Raw genomic sequence first — 18110 nt, forward strand, 5'->3', positions numbered from 1 at the left:
AAGTTCAGAAGCGGTCTCCATGTGGAAACAAAAATACTTATGTTCTTTTCTTTAATCAAAGTGGTCAATTTTGCCATTTTGGCCAACTACATCAATTTCTGCAACCATTCATCCATAGTGGGAATTGAAGTGTCCTTCAATTTTTGTGCATACAATAGTCTTTTTGCTGTCAACATATATAATAACAAAGTTCCAAATTTTTTCTTTAGTTCTTTTTCCATTAAACCCAAGAGGAAAATTTCTGATTTCATTTTTATCTCCATTTTCAAAAAAAATTGTATTAAAATATGAATCATACTCCAAAATTGTTTTGCTTTATCACATGTTCACCATAGATCCCCTCTTTACTTGTACACTTCCAGCATTCATTTGACAACAAAATGTTTTAATTTATTTGGGGTTAGTATGACATGTAAATCAGACTACTCTAGTTTATTCAACAAATCATGCTTTTAAAAATCATGGTTTAGCATTAGGAGTGACTAGCTATTTTGTTAATTGATTCATGTAATCATAATTGTAAACAGCTGCATGGTAAAGTAGTATTTTTGGCCTCCTGATAGCCCTGCCCCAGATAAATGGGCCCGTTTTTCACAAAAACAGGGCACACAGAAGGTTTGGGAGAGTGCTCCTGGGGGCTGGGAAGGGCAAAAACGCCCCTGTTTTTCACAGAAACGGGGGAGTTTTTGCCCTCATCGGCCCCCAGGTGCACTCTGCAGGCCTCCCAAACCCTCTGCATGCCCCGTTTTTTGCAAAAAACGGGGCATGCAGAGGGTTTGGGAGGCCTGCAGAGTGCTCTTGGGGGCTGATGAGGGCAAAAACCTTTTTTTTCTTCAAAATCTTGGTGTGTCTTATACACAGTGCGCCTTATAGTCTGAAAAATACGGTAGTTTTCAATGCAAGAACTATTTCAAGACTTTTTGTCTTCCATATACAGAGGTCTCGTGATTTCCATGGTAGTCAGCCTTGTATTTATTGTTCTGCTCCGGTTCCTGGCAGGGATCATGATTTGGGTGATGATTGTACTGGTGATTCTGGTGCTTGGATATGGTGAGTTAAATCAAGTCTTGAATCTGATGGATTATGGCAAAAGCCTACTAGAAATTCTCATTCTCATTCTGGAGATTTAGTTTAGAGGTGCATAGTAATTAGACTTCCAAATATAGATTTCTAAAATATTCCAAATCCTCACAATTGTGAGCTAACCATGATGAGCTGCTGGGGGCTGGAGTTAACAGTATTTAGAAGACTATACATTAGTGTGGTACCCATGGCTGACTCTACAGTTAAGTCTTCAGCTGTACTAGCAGAGAATTCTGTGAGTTGTAACACAACATATCTGAAAATGTCAGATTGGGGAAGATTCTGCTAAGCCTTTATATGCTATGTCTGTATGAATTTGTTTTCTGTATCTTTTAATCACCACTCCACATTGAGGCTGCAATACTGTGGATATACAGTAATGAGAATGTTAAACCAATCCTTTTGGTTGCCAATCCTTTGGCAATCCTTTTCTGTGTCTTTTCCAAGTCCTGTTTTTGACTTTCAGGAATATTTCATTGTTATATGGAATATGCTCATCTGAAAGGACAGACTGGTTCTGATGTCTCCTTGATGGAACTTGGATTCCAGACAGATTTTCATGTCTATCTCCACCTGAAGCAAACCTGGCTAGCTTTCAGTGAGTTCCTGTTCAAATATACTACCTAGTGACATGGCCTTTTTATTGAGCAGTCCTAGAAGCTATTTAAAAATTGGAGACAATGTCTTCAAACCTCCAAACAGATGAAAGTATATTCTGAATAGTTCTAATAATTTTTCTAATTTATGTTTTTATTTTGCTCAGTAAAATCTGGAATCATGTCATTTCCTTTTCTTTCTTTCTTTTTGATCCAGTGATCATCCTGTGCATTATGGAAGTTATCATTATTCTACTGCTTATTTTCTTGCGCAAGAGAATCCTCATTGCCATTGCACTGATCAAGGAAGCTAGCAGGTGAGGCTAACTTGGACTCTTCTTGGAAATGTCATCCACAACCATCCCCTCAGTTTTGTAGTTCTCAAGAATTGGCTTGCTATTCTTGTCTAAATCTATTGCTGCTGGAAAATTGAGCAGATCTGTAGAGCATCAACAAACAGAGAAAACACTAAATTGAAAATAATTCTCTCTTTTTGCAAAGGAATAAACTGGTTGTCCATCTCAAATACTGTATAAAATATTCTTTTTATTCATTTCTTGCAGAACTGTTGGGGTAGAAAGAGTTAAAAGTATGCAGATACAATATGTAGTCCTTGAATAGAAACTATCTTGGATATACCATAGGTTAACTATGGCTTTACTATATACTATAGATAAATATAATATAAGTGAAACCAAGTCCCAATGTGGCCAAAGAACAAACAAGACTTTATTGTGGCTGGCTGTACTAAGGCACTGGAACAGAATCATGTGCTTTTTCTTTCTCCCCATTTCCCATCCCTGTTGCAGGGCTATTGGACACATCATGACATCCCTTCTGTTTCCCCTGTGTACTTTCTTTCTGGTGTGTCTCTGCATTGCTTACTGGGCTAGTACTGCTGTGTATCCTTCCATAATTTTTCTTTCTTTCCTGGGTGAAGGGGATGGGTGAAGGGGATGGGTAGCAATAACACCAAATAACCTAGTTCTCAGATGTTCATCTCAGGCAAGGAAAAATGGCATTTTTATTATTATTATAATTAAGAGTTCCTTGACTGCTTCTAGTTTCTTGTCTACGTCTAATGAAGCTGTCTACAAGGTGTTTAATGATACAGAATGCCAATATGCTGGAACAACTTGCAAACCAGAGGTAAGGAACTTAAAATAATTAACTAGTGAAAATATATTCAGTCAAGCTCTTTAGAAACCACAAGAAAATAGCAATCCGCTTCCTGCTGAATGTGTGACAGATCTTGCAAGGACCACAGATGAAGCTCATTCCTTCTAGTCAGAGGTGGTATTCAGCTGGTTCTAAGTGGTTCTGGAGAACCGGTAGCGGAAATTTTGAGTAGTTCAGAGAACCGGCAAATACCACCTCTGACTGGCCCCACCCCCATCTATTTGCTGCCTCCCGAGTCCCAGTTGATCAAGTTCCAGCTGATCAGCTGGGTCTACTTTTGTTGCCCTGCACACAGAGCTGAAAAGCAGGTTAGTGGAGTGGGGAGGGAATGGAGATTTTATAGTATCCTTCCCTTCCCCTGGAGTGGGGTGGGGAGGGAATGGAGATTTTACAGTATCCTTCCTCTGCCACACCCACCAAGTCATGCCATACCCACAGAACCGGTAGTAAATATTTTTGAATCCCACCACTGCTTCTAGTCCTTTCTTTGAAGAGTCTGAATCAAGCAGGTTTCCCTCCTATTCCAGAAAATGGGATGTTCAAAGACTATGTTTGTACTTTCTCCCAGGGAAAGAAACAATTTCTCTAGTTATATTAATTATTGGCACATTCTGGACATTCTAGAAGCCAAATTCTGGAAATTCACAAGGCAAAATTTCTGTTCTGCCTGGATTTTTGGAAGCCTGCATATATACTTAGAGAAAAAAAAATAGAAAAGCAATATTATTTTCAAGTAAGACATTTTAATGGAACTTTAACAAATAAACAATTCTCTTCCTTCTTTTAGACCTTCAGTACTTCCAATGTCACAAAGCTGTGCCCAGGAGCACGTTGCCTCTTTGCCTTCTATGGTGGTGAGACTGCCTACCACAAGTATCTCATCATCTTTCAGATTTTCAATATTTTCATGTTCTTTTGGCTGGCCAACTTTGTCATTGCCTTGGGCCAAGTCACACTTGCTGGGGCCTTTGCATCATACTACTGGGCTTTTAAAAAACCTGATGATATGCCAGCGTTTCCCCTCTTCTCCTCCTTTGGCCGAGCACTCAGGTAAAGGGACTGGAGTGCAGAGGAAAAAAACTCCATTTGCCTTGATATCAGCAATGTTTACCTTTTGAAGGAATAGGAAATTGTTATTAGGGACCACTAAATTCACAAAAAAGATTATTCTGAGCTTAGTATAATATTCTTTGCAATTTGGATAAGATGAGATAGCAAAATGTTCTTTGTTTTGTGGTTTGGAAAAGAGAGCTGATTTCTGAGTAGCTAGTATTACAACTGAAGTTGATATTAGGCTTATTCAAGGCCATTTAGATTCCCTTGGATGAAAAGTGCTGCAGTTTTCTTTGTGAGAGCATAGTCAACATGACGATGTTGTTTTGAGACTACATCACAGGTAGTTTCAAAAACTTTGAAAGTCTGAAGAGGCTTCTGCAAAAGCATAGTCCTACAAAGAAATCTCTCCTGGGCCTGGCAAGTCACTACCTCAGAATTACAGGGTTCTATGTGTGTTGCGACCATTTTTGGGGAAATGAGCCTTAAACATTTGAAAAATTGTACTGCTTACCCCATTGTACGTAGAAAGAAAAATTTTGGTATGTGAGCCTACTAACAAATAGTGCATGCAAGGAAAAAAAATGAGGCAGATGGTGACTCATCTTGGGGTTATACTGGAGTAGGGGTTTGCAACCTTAAACACTCAAAGAGCTATTTGGACCCATTTCCCACAGAAAAGAAAACACTAGGAGCCACAAAATCCCTCCCATGCCTCACTATTTCTTGCACAGCCACAAAACTAGCATATGTAGTTGAATTAAACATTGTTTTCTTCTGAAACTTTTCTTTTCTTGGATTTATCCATGGTTGGTCTGCCGCGGGTTGAAATGCTCAATAAATTGCGTGCCAGCGGGTGTTGCACATTGGCGGTTGTGATGCATATTTTAAGTGACAGGGAACCGCAGCAGAGGGGTGAAAGAGCCACATACGGCTCCAGAGCCGCAGGTTGCTGACCCCTGTACTGGAGGCTCCGAACATCAGATAGAACCTTGTCAGACTAAGTTACACCATAAAAATGAGAATTACAAAGTTTAATAAAAACTTTTTTTAAAAAAGCACTGAATTCAACTTGATATTAACTCAAATTTGTTTTTGTGACCATAAAATGCTTGTAAATTACTATTTGAAGGTTCAGCATTAAATGTAAGAATGTAAATGTGTGTCTTAATACCGAGAATTATTATTTAACCCCAGTTTTGCATAACAGTTTCTTCAAAATGGTGCAGTTATAGTCATTATTGACTTTAGGCATCCATTTGAGCATACTTTCTATGTCATCTTGTTTTGCTTTGGATAGTGTGTGTACCTGTAACTCTTGTCAGGCACAGGCAATGTAACAGATGCGGCAGGCGGTGTTGGCGAAGCAAGTTTTCTGCAAATACTCCTCGTCTTTTCAAAGGCATGGATGGTGACCATGTTCCAATTTTCCACAGCGAAGGTTGTCTTGAACCTTATTGTTGAATGGGTCTGGGTGAATTTTAGTTGTGAAACTTTACCATACGGCACATTACTGTACTGAAACTGCTTTGAACACATGGAGTGGCAATTTTATGTTCCTCGCAAAGGTCACAAAGATCTTTTTTGGGTACGTGGAATGTCAGGTTAAATTCATAGTTGAATACAGTTTGATAGTAAGAGAGTTCGGTTCAGTTCCTGTTTCGCTGCTTTTTTCTTTATACAGCTTGTACATGTTGCTTACGTTCAGTGAAGATTGAGGTACTCTTTTTTAGTTCTAGTACAACAATAATATGACTCCACCCTCGGAAATGAATTAATATGGTCAATTTCTGTTTGTCTGGCTGTAGCAAAGAATTGCTTATGAGGCTGTTTCCCCCTCTTATCTGTAGGTGGGGTATCTGTTACTAAAGCTTTCTGGCTATAGTCGTTGTACAATGGCTTTGGACTGATAGCCAATGTTCCTAGATAAAAATCCTTGCAAACACGAATTGCCCTGATTCACTGTATTCAGAAATCAGTGCCCTGAAACATGTATATTTGAGTGTGACTCATAGCCATATTTATTACTAGAATCAAAATGCAGGGCTCCAGGCCTGCATTTTTTTTTTTTTTTTTTTTTGCTTTAATTTATATGCCGCCCTTCTCCGGAGACTCAGGGCGGCTTACAATGCGTTAAGCAATAGCCTTCATACTTTTGTATATTTATACAAAGTCAGCTTATTGCCCCCACAATCTGGGTCCTCATTTCACCTACCTTTGAAAGGATGGAAGGCTGAGCCAACCTTGAGCATTGCATTGCAATAGTGTTAGTGAATGGTATAGTCTTAAAGCACAGACTACTCACTCTGGAACATACTCAGATCCACTCGGTTCATATAAGTCTGAACTTGTTACCATATTGTGGAAAAGAAACTTTATTTTGGTATTCACATGTCCAGAAATGGAGACAATGATAGACGCTGCAGGCTCCATCCTTGCTCCGTCATATGGGAGCAGCCAAGCACGACAATTGGCTGCTGCAAATAGAACCCTGTAGTTCTGAGTTTTTGTGTGATAGTGTCGATAGAACCTTGTAATTTTGCTATTTGTGGCAAATCTATTTAGAAATTTTACAAAATAAGTTGTTAAAAAATTAAGTCATGGTAGATAGGACCATGTCACACTCTTAACTCATTTTCGACAAAAATGTCAGTCAGAACCCTGTAATTCTGAGGTAGCAAAGTGCAGCTTGAGAAGACTCAGTCCTGTGTTCTTCAGTATAGTAGCTCCCACAGCCAGAAGAGACTCCAGTGAAGAACTATGTTATCCTCCCTCTTTCTTTAAGAAAAAATATACAGGTGTGTTGCAGCCTTCACCAGTGCAATTTCTCTGTCGCTGTTTTCTCCCTGCAGGTATCACACAGGTTCACTGGCCTTTGGATCCATGATTCTTGCCATTGTCCAGATCATTCGAGTCATTCTGGAGTACTTGGATCATAAACTAAAAGGTATTGACTCTTTCTACTGGCTAAAACTTTCAGGCATTTCTTTTGTAACCCTTCTCCCAAGGGATGGTGCTGTTGTGGTTTGTGGGGTGTTAGATTTTTTACATTTTTATTTTGATCTTTGTTGTGTCATTCTATAGCAGCTTAAGACCTATAGGAATTTTGCACTGCAGGAGCATAATTAAATAAATAATCAGAGGGATACATGACTCTTTCTAATGTGATAGAGAGAATAATAAGAACTTTCTCCTGTCCTGTTTTGCAATCCATTAGATTCTGAGAATATGTTTGCCAAGTTCCTTTTGACCTGTTTCAAATGCTGCTTCTGGTGCCTGGAGAAGTTCATCAAGTTTTTGAATAGAAATGCATACATTATGGTGAGGAATTCAAGCATCTGTTACTTATTTAGGACATTAATGCAGATTTCTGGATGCTCTGCACAGCAAGGGAACTGTTCTAAATACCTAGCCATACCTTTGGCAGAAGTTGAAAGTTTTCCTTTAGATTCTTCATTACTTGTTAAAACGTTTAAAGCAGACTTGGCTGCCAAATGCACTCATCCTGATCATTTGTGTAGTGTATTTACTTGTCCTGATGATGCCATGTCAATGCTGCAGCAGTTATTCATCATGCTAATTACCCATTCACGTTCATGTATTGATTGTTATTGTGAAGTTGGTTGTGAATCATGAAGTCCTTGGAAATTCCAGGAACTGAATAAGGGGAGAGGCATCTTTTTTTTTTTTTTTTTTTTTTAAATTTGATTTATATGCCGCCCTTCTCCGGAGACTCAGGGCGGCTTACAATGTGCTCAGCAATAGCCTTCATACTTTTGTATATTTTATACAAAGTCAGCTTATTGCCCCCACAAACTGGGTCCTCATTTAACCTACCTTAGAAAGGATGGAAGGCTGAGTCAACCTTGAGCCTTGGAGAGATTCGAACCAGCAGTAAATTGCAGGCAGCTGTGTTAATAACAGGGTGCTTTAAACCACTGTAGTACCAAGGCTCTGAAGGAATAGTAGGAGCCCCTTGATACCAGGATTATTAAATAAAGATCTTTTTTTTAAAGCTAGCTGCGCTTGGGGGGGGGGCATGATAACAAACAAGATAAGAGGGATCCAGGCAAGTACAATGTATTTTCCTTCTTATTCCCTTCACTTCATATCCCCAAAAGTCATGTAAAAATTGTGTTTGTTTGTTATGTTTTATCATGGCACTAATACTGTCTTAATATCTAAATTTGCCTTTTTCTGGCTCTAAGTAATCATGTCTTTGAAAAAAAATAATGTTCTTAAATAGATTTTTTTCCCCCTTTGGCAATTTGCCCAGATTGCTATTTACGGTACCAATTTCTGCACTTCTGCCAGGAATGCCTTTTCCTTGCTCATGAGGAACATAATCAGGTGAGGGCCTGGAAGCTTCTTTTGGTTTTATTATTCTGTTTGGAAGAGCTCGGCTAAGTTCTTTATTGTTAGATTTACTAGCTGAAAACTCCATGATAAACTGGTACAATGATTATCATTTAAATGTGCTGTGGCAGTGGGCATTCTGTGTGGTAGTGCTCACCTTGTGGAACAAACTGGACTTCCAGCTGGGAAAGAGTACAGAAATATGAATACCTGCGTATATGAATGCATCCAAGTTCTCTGGATTGTCACTTGGCAGAATGAGATTGGTGGCATATAAATATAATACATAAATAAATAGTATCATCTCTAATTATGAAAGAACCCCGAAATAGTTTTAAAGGGGACTTGGGTTAATGTCAGGGTTCCAAAAAACACCCCCAATGAAATAAAACTCCAAGGCAATAAATTCCTCAAAGTTTATTAGAGATGTCATGTTGGCACATCTGGGCAAACCCGAATCTGAAAGCTTCCAGGTTTTCCCCACCCAGTTGAAAGTTCACAACCCTGCTCCACACCCACAAGTTCATCACATGATTCAATCCATTCTTCAGACTCAACTGGAGACAATCCCCAGTCACTCCCATCCAGGTGTAGGCAAATGTCCTTGACTCCCAGAGCAAGGAATGTTGTTATGGCTATTTTTCCACCTCTCCAACAAAAAAACCCTCCCAATTTTCCAGGTTAAAATATGTGGCAGTCAGGAAGCTAAAAAAAAAAAAAAAATGGCTTCCAAAACTGACACCGCCCCAGAGAAAATTGCCTGGGCATTGAAAAAAGTGACTTATGACCATTTTTCACATTTAACAAGCATTGCAATTGTCAGGTTTCGAGGTCGTTTCAAATAAATTGTATTTCAAACAAAGTCTTTGATGAAAAACTCCCATTTATTAAGCACGACATTCTAACTCCGACTCCATCGCAGCCAACACTGACTTCCAGACCCAAAACCCTCCCTTTCCGTTCCCCACTCCTCTGCACTCATTGGCCATCTTCCAAGTCACTCTACCCCTATCTACTGCTACGGCTCAAAGGAATTTCCCCCCTCCCATCCCATCTCCTAGGGCAGTGGTTCTCAACCTTCCTAATGCCGCGACCCTTTAATACAGTTCCTCATGTTGTGGTGACCCCCAACCAGGGGTGGGTTCTAATTTTTTTTATTACCGGTTCTGTGGGCGTGGCTTATTTTGTGGGCATGGCTTGGAGGTCATGTGACTGGGTGGGTGTGGCTAGCTAGTCATGTGACCGGGTGGCCATAGCTATGTGTATAGGGACTTCTCAGAGGGCTGAAAAAAATTATTTCTGACAGGTCCTCACACTTTTGACTGGTCCTCACACTTATGACCATCCTCACATTTATGACCGTGCAGCATTCTTAACAACCATGTCACTCATTTCACAACTGCTTCTCTTCACCATGGTGACAAGATAGGGCAAAAACGTAAAATGTGAGGACAGTCGTAAGTTCGAGGACTGGTCAAAAGTGCGAGGACCAGTCAAAAATAACTTTTTCAGCCCTCTGAGTAGTCCATATTCATAAAAGGACTACCCAGAGGGCTGAAAAAAGTGATTTCTGACAGGTCCTCGCACTTTTGACCGGTCTTCGCACTTATGACTGGTCATCATTTATGCCCATTGTAGCGTTCTTAACAATGTGTCACTCATTTCACAACTGCTTCTCTTCATCATGGTGACAAGATAGGGCAAAAACGTAAAATGTGAGGACAGTCATAAGTTCAAAGACTGGTCAAAAGTGCGAGGACCAGTCAGAAATAACTTTTTCAGCCCTCTGAGTAGTCCATATGCATAAAAGGATACAACAATAGAGAGGGATGAAGGAAGGGAAGGGAAATTAGAGTAGGAGTGAGGGTGAGAGAGGGAGGAAGAGAGGAGGAGAAGGAGAAAGGAAGAGGAAGTAGGGAGGAGAAGAGGGTGAGGAAGAGAAAGTAAGAAGGAAAGAAAAGAGAGAGGTGGTAGGTTTGAGGAGAAAGATTGCTGTACAATAAAAAAGATGAAAGGGAAGAAAGCCAACCCCAAACAAATATAAAGATATTAAGATAAAGAATGAATTGTTAAACTTTAAAGAATAAAAGAGAACAAATATGAATAAATAACAATAATTAGAAACACACATACAAACATACAATGTATTTTCTTTGAACAGAGTATTTGGCTGGTTCATAAATTTAAACAGTGTTTAGTCATTTCAATTAAATTTACAATTTCTATATTTCCTTTTTGCCATATTTATTCCTCATCCATTTTTGTAAAAAAACAATATTACCCTTCATCCTCATCTCTAATCTTAATCAAATTCAATTTTTCCCTTCTATTCTATATTATACCCCTTCCCATTGTCATCTATTTTTATATCCATCCTCACATTGGTTAATTATGTAATATTACAGTTGTTTAATATAAATTCAACATTTTAATATAAATCAATTAGTTATATAACTATCTTTTTTGTATATTAATCAATATGAACATGAATATTCCAATTATTTCCATGCAATCCAATTTCTTACAAATCAATTAATTATATTTACCAATAATAATAAGCCAAATAATTTCCCCCATATATTCCTCCAAACCACAACTTAACCATTTCTGCTTTCAACACAATATACAATTAATAGTATCTCAATTATTACAATTCCCTAGTTAAATAGAGCTTTTTTTCTTTTGTGTTTTAAAATCTCCTCTTTTCCCCTAAATTTCCCGTTGTTTGCACCTACCTTTTTTGGTGAGGAAAAAGAAAAGAAATCTGCCTGCCTAATTTTCCAACGTGCAAAGCCAACAGACTGCTTTACTTTCTCTTTCGTTTTTCAGCATAGATAGGGGGAAAAAAATCAGCACTCTTTCCAAGCAAGCAGCAGAGCCCTGAGCAAAACAGCTGAGAGGAAATCAGCTGGGGGTCGGGAGCCGATCTAAGCAAGGGCTAATTAGCCTATGCTGAAGCTCCGTGGGCCAATAAAATTACAAAAAAACACCGAACCGTTTGTTAAATTGCTGGTTCGCCTGCCCCTCACCCACCACTATTTATTGGCAATATATAGTGGTGCGGAGGGGCAGGGCAAGCCAGCAATTTAACAAAGGGTTCGGCTGCACCACTGGCTATAGGTCAGCCCTTTGAAGCCCCGCGGCAAGAATTTAAACAGTTTTTTTCCTCTAGCCGTCGGAGGCAGCAATAGATGGGGAGTGGGCGGGGTAAACGAACGGCCGGCGATCCAACAGAGCAGAGTGAGGGTGAGTGAAGGCGTGGGGGGGGGGAAGAGGGCTTTGGCGACCCCTGTGAAATGGCCGTTCGACCCCCAAAGGGGTCGCGACCCCCAGGTTGAGAACCGCTGTCCTAGGGGATATTATCTCCAGGGAAAATAAGTAGGTGAAAAGTCAAACGTCCCTTTCCAGACACCTCCGCTTCTCCTTCTTATGTCAGCACTAGAGTAAATGCAGCTTGAAGTGTTGACAGCAGTATTCTCACAGTCACATGATCAAAATTTGGATGCTTGGCAACTATTTATGATGGTTGCAATGTCCGGGGCCATGTGATCACTTTTTGTAACCTTCTGACAAACAGATTCAATGAGGAAGCCAAATTTACTTTACAACCATGTTATTAACTTAACAACTACAGTAATTCACTTAACAACTGTGGCAAAAAAAGGTTGCAAAATAGGGCAAAACTCACAACAGTCTTAGCAATGGAAATAGTGGTCAAGGACTATCTGTAACTGTAATGGTTTCCTCTTTGTATTCAGAGTGGCTGTTTTGGACAAAGTCACTGATTTCCTGTTTTTCCTTGGAAAAATCCTAATTGTGGGAAGTGTTGGTAAGACATTCATGATATTTTGGGTTTTCTCTTAAGTTTGGTTACTATTGGTCTTCTTTTTGGTGCTTCTATGAAGATTTCACTTAGGTTTTAGCATTTGCTTTTGAATGAAATCGTATTTACAATAAAGAATATATTTAAAGCAGGGATCAAAGCCTTTTTTTTTGCATAACAGGAATGGAACTCTAATATAGCTGGAGGTAAAGTTTTTATTTTCCTGAGTATTATTTCTGTACCTTTCCATGTTTTGCTCTACTTCAGTCCTACTTTTGCTCTTCCAAAAATTTCTACTTGCAAGTCACTAGTCATCAGCTTGCCTCAAATTTTAAGATATCAAAAGTTGTAATCCAGTATATGTACAGGACATAAAGCTAGGGAAGACCTTTTCCACCTCTCTTGCATGTTACTACAGCTCATTTTCATAATAGGTAGAAACAAGTACAAAATCTAAACCCCATTTGGGAGGCGGAAAGAAATTGGTTAAAATATGTATGGGTCAAAGTCAAACTCATTTGTAAAAATGATGGGATTTCCATATTGGAAATAAGATACAGAGAAAAATGTGAAATTTAATTATTTTCATTTCTTTTTAGGTATCCTTGCTTTCTTTTTTTTCACCCACAGAATAAAATTGATTCAAGACACAGCACCAACTCTCAATTACTACTGGGTCCCCATTCTGGTTAGTATTTTTAAAAATATGGATGTATTTTTTTTTCTCCAATTGCAGTTGTATTGCTTGGCAGCTGTTTTCTGTTCGTTTAATCTACTTTTATAGCATTGAAGTCTGCCTTGATAGTTGTGTTGCCTGGAGGGGGGTTTGAGAAAGAGTCACTACTACGTTACTGAAGTATTATATGTATTCTGTTATTAATCATTGATTATATTTCATTTCCATCTTATTTCAAAGGAAAAAGTATATAGGTTTTATGCTACCCATGTTATCTTATACTAGCTGTGAGTTAAATTTTGAAGAAAATTAGTTAATACATTGCACTAAGCTGAAATGTGGTTGGCATAGGGTGTTTGTAATCTAATGAGTTTATCCATTGCAGTTTATAAACCATGGTTTAATCTGTTGTGTCAATCCAATTAACTGGTTCCTTCAACCATATTAAAACTAACCTTGACTTAGAATGATCCACGAACAATATGTGTATTTGCATGTAGTTCTCAAATGCTTGGAAGAGAGTTCTGATTCCCACCAGACCCAATATTTATGTATCTATCTATCTATCTATCTATCTATCTATCTATCTATCAATTAATTAATTAATTAATTAATTAATTAAATTTGCTTTCCACCCATCTCACCACGAGGTATCTCTGGGTGGTTTATAATGCTAAAAAGAATAAAACTATACAAATAATAACAATAAAATACTATAAAATCCTAATTCTCCCTAGAGCTGGATCGAGAGCATCCAGAGTGGGCTCTATGTTCTGCATGTAGACTGAGCACGTGATCTTCATTTGCATCTGTGATCACTCCCTCTTCGTCTGGTGATTCCCCAGTTCAGCTCAGTCTTCATCACAGACAGACGTGGTTGAACAAACAGCTTCGCCTTTCATTCTGATGGACTAAGCGTGAGCTTGGAAACAATTGCTTTTATTTGGAGGATCGCTTTGGCGATTAGGCTGCTAGCTGGGCTAGCAGTCTTGTTCCAGCTTCCACTGCCGAGGTCCCCGCCAACCAGGTTTAGCGGTAGGGCCTTTGTAAACCAGCATCCATTAGTGTCGGGGCCCAGGCATTCCCCCTGGAGGGGGAATCAGTAGCTACCCAGTTTGTCTAGGCACAGTTTGTCTAGGTGAGGTGGGAGGAGCACGTGGGAGTGTGATTGGCGCCGCGGCAGCTTCAGCCCTTCGCGGGCCGGCTTCCCTTCATTGCGGGGGTAAATGGCGTCACGCATGCCTTCCACCAGCCAGCAGGCCCAGAAAGGGGACAAGAGGGCTTGCCCTACTTCCTCCCCAGTCCAGAAACATGGCGCCGCCAGCCAGAGAGCTTCAGCTAAGGGTACAACAACCAGGAGCCAGGCAGCCGCAAGCGGGGCTCCAAATCAGCCAAAAAAGATGCAAAAAGGCGTCAAAAGGCCTTGGAGAAAGAACTGGCCAAGCTCCAGAAAGCTAAACAGAGCCAGGAGCAAAGCGACCTCCCCAGAGGAGGAGTGGAATTTTCCCGCCCTCAAGGAGTGGAGCCATTGGATCCCATTAATGATCCGGCTCATTTGCAGCCTGCCACTTGCAGTGCCTGGTTGCCAGATGGGGCCAGGGAGTCGTCCTCCCCCACTTTAGGAGATGTTATGGATAGATTTGCATTTGCAACCCTAGTTTGCCTGCAGCACGTTTTGCAGAGTCACACCTGCATTTCACTTCAGGACCCACTGCTTTATTTACTCTGACTGCAGCGGGGATCCGCCTACAGGAGGAAACTGTGTGCCTGATCATTTGCAGCAACTGATTTCTTAGGCCTAAGCCTATGGCTAAACCCAAGGTTTAGCCATAGGCTTACAGCAAAGGAACCAACCTTCTCCAGGGGTTCCACTCCAGCAGCCTCCAGTGTTGCAGCCTGTACTTCAAGAGGCTTGGATGGGGCCTCAGAGTCTTACATCTGTGGCCCATTCAATCAGAAGCGGAGACTCCTCAGCTGAGGAGGAGAATATGATGGCCTTTTCTGAGGATGAAGGGAGGGATTCAGAACCATCCCCCTTCACAGGCCTTTTCAAATTGGATCATTTTAAACCCTTGATTCGCAAGGACAAGTCCATTATGAATTTGGAATCTGAAACTGTTCCAGACCCTGCTCCCAGCCCGGGGGGTTCTGGTCATGTGTTCTTTACTGAGCCAGCAGTTGAGGCTGGGGTGGTTCCATCACCCAAATTATTTTTAGATGTAGTCAAACATCAATGGAACAACCCTGAGGCAGGGCTTCTGCCTTCCAAAACTGAGCAGAAGCTCTAAAATGTGGCTCCAGATCTGGCTGAAATTCTACAAGTACCCACGGTGGACAAGCCGGTGGCAGTATTGACATTGGTTGCTCTACTTCCAACTGATGCAATGGATTGCCTGAGACCTAATGACAAGAAAGCTGAATTATCATTGCATAAGTCCCATCAGGTGGCTGCCTAGGCGGTGAAGGCTGCCACTTGAGCTTCATTCTTCAACCGGGTTCCCTGCTCTGGCTTCACCAACTGCAGGAATGCATTTCACCGGAAGATCTGAGGATACACCAAGATATTAATAAATTAATTGTTGCTGCTGAATTTTCAGTGGATGCCACATTGAATGCAGCTAAGTTCACTTCACGGTCCATAATATCTTCAATTACTACCTGTCACCTGTTTTGGCTTAAGCACTGGCAGGCCGACAATAAAAACAAATGGAAATTGGCTTCGGCTCCCTTTACAGGCAACAAATTATTTGGAGACATTCTGGAACCTATTCTGTTAGAGACCAAGGGCAAGGCCATGCCTTCCCTTTTCAGATGGGGGGACCACCAGCCCTCTCCTTATTACAGGAGGCAGTCCTTTTGGGACCCGGACCCGGGACCCAACTATCAGCAATTTCAATGACAGTACCCTAGTCACCAGGAAAGGGATCTGGACAGGTCAAATTTCAGGAGTCGATCTCAACCCCAGGGCAAATGGCCCTTTCGAGAGGCTGGAAGTTGCCTTTACCGCTGTGCAAAATGACTGCAGGACCGCGCCACCAATCGGTAGCCAGCTCAGCCTCCATTTCCATCAGTGGGAGGCCACAACCTCAGACACATGGGTACTCACCACAGTGAGATCAGGGTTGGTGCTGGAATTTCTCTCCGCTCCCCCAAAATTTTTTCTCAGATGCCCTGTCTCCAGGGACGCTGCCAAATGGCGCCTGATGGAGGCAGCGATCCAGCACTTGCTGGAGATCCAGGCTATCGAACCTGTCCCTCAAGAACATCAGGGACAAGGGTTCTATTCGATTCTATTTGTGATCCAAAAGAATTCCAGAGGGTTTTTATTTTATTTTATTTTTTATTTTTTAAATTTGATTTATATGCCGCCCTTCTCCGGAGACTCAGGGTGGCTTACAATGTGTTAAGCAATAGCCTTCATACTTTTGTATATTTATACAAAGTCAGTTAATTGCCCCCATAATCTGGGTCCTCATTTTACCTACCTTAGAAAGGATGGAAGGCTGAGTCAACCTTGAGCCTGGTGAGATTTGAACTTGCAGTAATTGCAGGCAGCAGATGTAAGTGGATATTAATTAGTCTCCTGAGCCACCAGAGTTCCCTCTGGTGGCTCAGGGCAATCTTAGATTTAAAGCACCTAAACCAGTGTTTGTAGTTCGAACAATTCAAAATGCAGTCTCTCAAGTCAATATTGGACAGCACGCGCGAGGGTGACTTCCTCACCTCTATAGACTTAACAGAAGCATATCTTCATGTTCCGATCAAACCAGCACACAGGCAGTTCCTTCAATTCGCCTATTTGGACAGACATTATCAGTACAGAGCCATGCCATTCAGCCTCTCATCTGCACCGAGGGCCTTCACATGTTGGCTGCTCTGGCGGCCCATCTGCACTCAGTCCCAATCAGAGTCCAATGCTATCTGGACAATACTTTGATCCAGTCCCCTTCAGCCAGACAGGCGGAGCCACAATGAAGGCGCTTCTCCATAAACCACAAGATAAGTCACTTTTCTCCAATGATCAAATTGCTCCATCTGGGAGCCTTGATAGACACAGCTACATGCCAAGTCTCCCTATCTCCGGAGAGGCAAGATAATCTTCAACAACTAGCCAGGCACATCATGGCTATGAGAACAGTTCCTCTATCACTCCTGTCACAGCTCCTCGGCAAAATGATGTTGTGCATCTCTATAGTTCCGTGGGCACGACTACATGCCAGGACGCTGCAATGGTTCCTCCTGCTGTACCAAAGATCAGGCAGGAGCAACTCACAGGACAAGGTAAGACTCCCATTAAACGTGTGGCATTCCTTCCAGTGGTGGACATCACCATCCCTCTGCAAGAGTTGCCTGTTCAAGGAACCTTCCTGAGTTACCATCATGACAGACGGCAGCCTCTTTGGTTGGGGACCCCACAGCCAAAATCTGCTAGCCCAGGGCAGGTGGACTCAGGAGGACCTGTCACACAACATCAATTGGCTGGAGCTCAGAGCGGTCCATCTGGCGTTCAAGGCCTTCAAGGGCTCCATCTCTGGCCACCACGTATTAGTCCTAACAGACAATGCGACGGCCAAAGTGCACATCAACCAACAAGGGGGGACACATTCCAGGTCCCTCATGGTGGAAGCGAGTCAGCTGGGTCACTGGACAGAGCGACACCTGTCGTTGAGGGCACAGCACATCTCAGGGGCTCTAAATGTGCAGGCAGGCAGTCTCAGCAGGGTGACGGTGGATCATGCGGAATGGTGCCTGCATCCTCTCCCTATTCCAGCTACTGTCAGATCAATACGGGACTCCTATCTTGGATCTGTTTGCATCCCCAGAGAATTCCCAGCTACCACACTTCTTCAGCAGGTACCAGACGGAGGGAATGGAAGGGACAGATGCCCTCCGCATTCCGTGGCCTCCGGGTCTTCTCTACGCCTTTCCTCCTCTTCCCCTGGTCCCAGCATTCATCAGGAAGGTGAACCTTTTGGTGGAGGTGATCCTGCTGGCTCCTCATTGGCCCAGGAGACCATGGTTCGCTGACCTGATGAGCCTATCAATGGAGCGACCCCGGAGGATTCCAGACGACAGGATCCATCTCAGCCAGGGGGCCTTGATCCACCTGGAGCCCCAGTGGCTACATTTGACTGCCTGGTGGTTGAGTGGCAGGCCCTGGGGCGCAAACATTTCTCTCCCAGAGTCATCCAAACTATTCAGGCCTCCAGATGCCAATCCACATTTAGAATATAGAATGCGACTTGGAGGTCCTTCTGCACCTGGTGCTCCAGGTCACAGATTAATCCATCAGTGGCTTCAGTGACTCAGGTCCTGGAGTTCCTCCAGGATGGGTTGGATAGGG

At 41.8% G+C, this 18110-nt stretch overlaps 1 protein-coding gene across 6 annotated transcripts in view; it reads left to right on the forward strand.

Moving 5' to 3' along the window:
* SLC44A2 (solute carrier family 44 member 2 (CTL2 blood group)) overlaps nt 1–18110 on the forward strand; it is a 123759-nt gene that overhangs the window by 90480 nt on the left and 15169 nt on the right. For 4 of the 6 annotated variants that reach the window (XM_070938303.1, XM_070938305.1, XM_070938302.1 and 1 more), the window contains exons 10-20: nt 938–1050; nt 1550–1681; nt 1897–1996; nt 2489–2581; nt 2744–2828; nt 3646–3908; nt 6764–6858; nt 7129–7232; nt 8188–8261; nt 12026–12096; nt 12690–12778. In XM_070938303.1, coding sequence (XP_070794404.1) covers nt 938–1050; nt 1550–1681; nt 1897–1996; nt 2489–2581; nt 2744–2828; nt 3646–3908; nt 6764–6858; nt 7129–7232; nt 8188–8261; nt 12026–12096; nt 12690–12778 — 1219 coding nt within the window. The remainder of the gene's footprint in view (nt 1–937; nt 1051–1549; nt 1682–1896; nt 1997–2488; nt 2582–2743; nt 2829–3645; nt 3909–6763; nt 6859–7128; nt 7233–8187; nt 8262–12025; nt 12097–12689; nt 12779–18110) is intronic. The other 2 variants (XM_070938307.1, XM_070938306.1) reach the window with 1 other exon arrangement.

The sequence above is a fragment of the Pituophis catenifer genome, unplaced genomic scaffold (assembly GCF_029215685.1).
Source record: "Pituophis catenifer annectens isolate HBS135680 unplaced genomic scaffold, rPitCat1.0.hap2 SCAF_2, whole genome shotgun sequence".
Classification (NCBI taxonomy): domain Eukaryota; kingdom Metazoa; phylum Chordata; class Lepidosauria; order Squamata; family Colubridae; genus Pituophis; species Pituophis catenifer.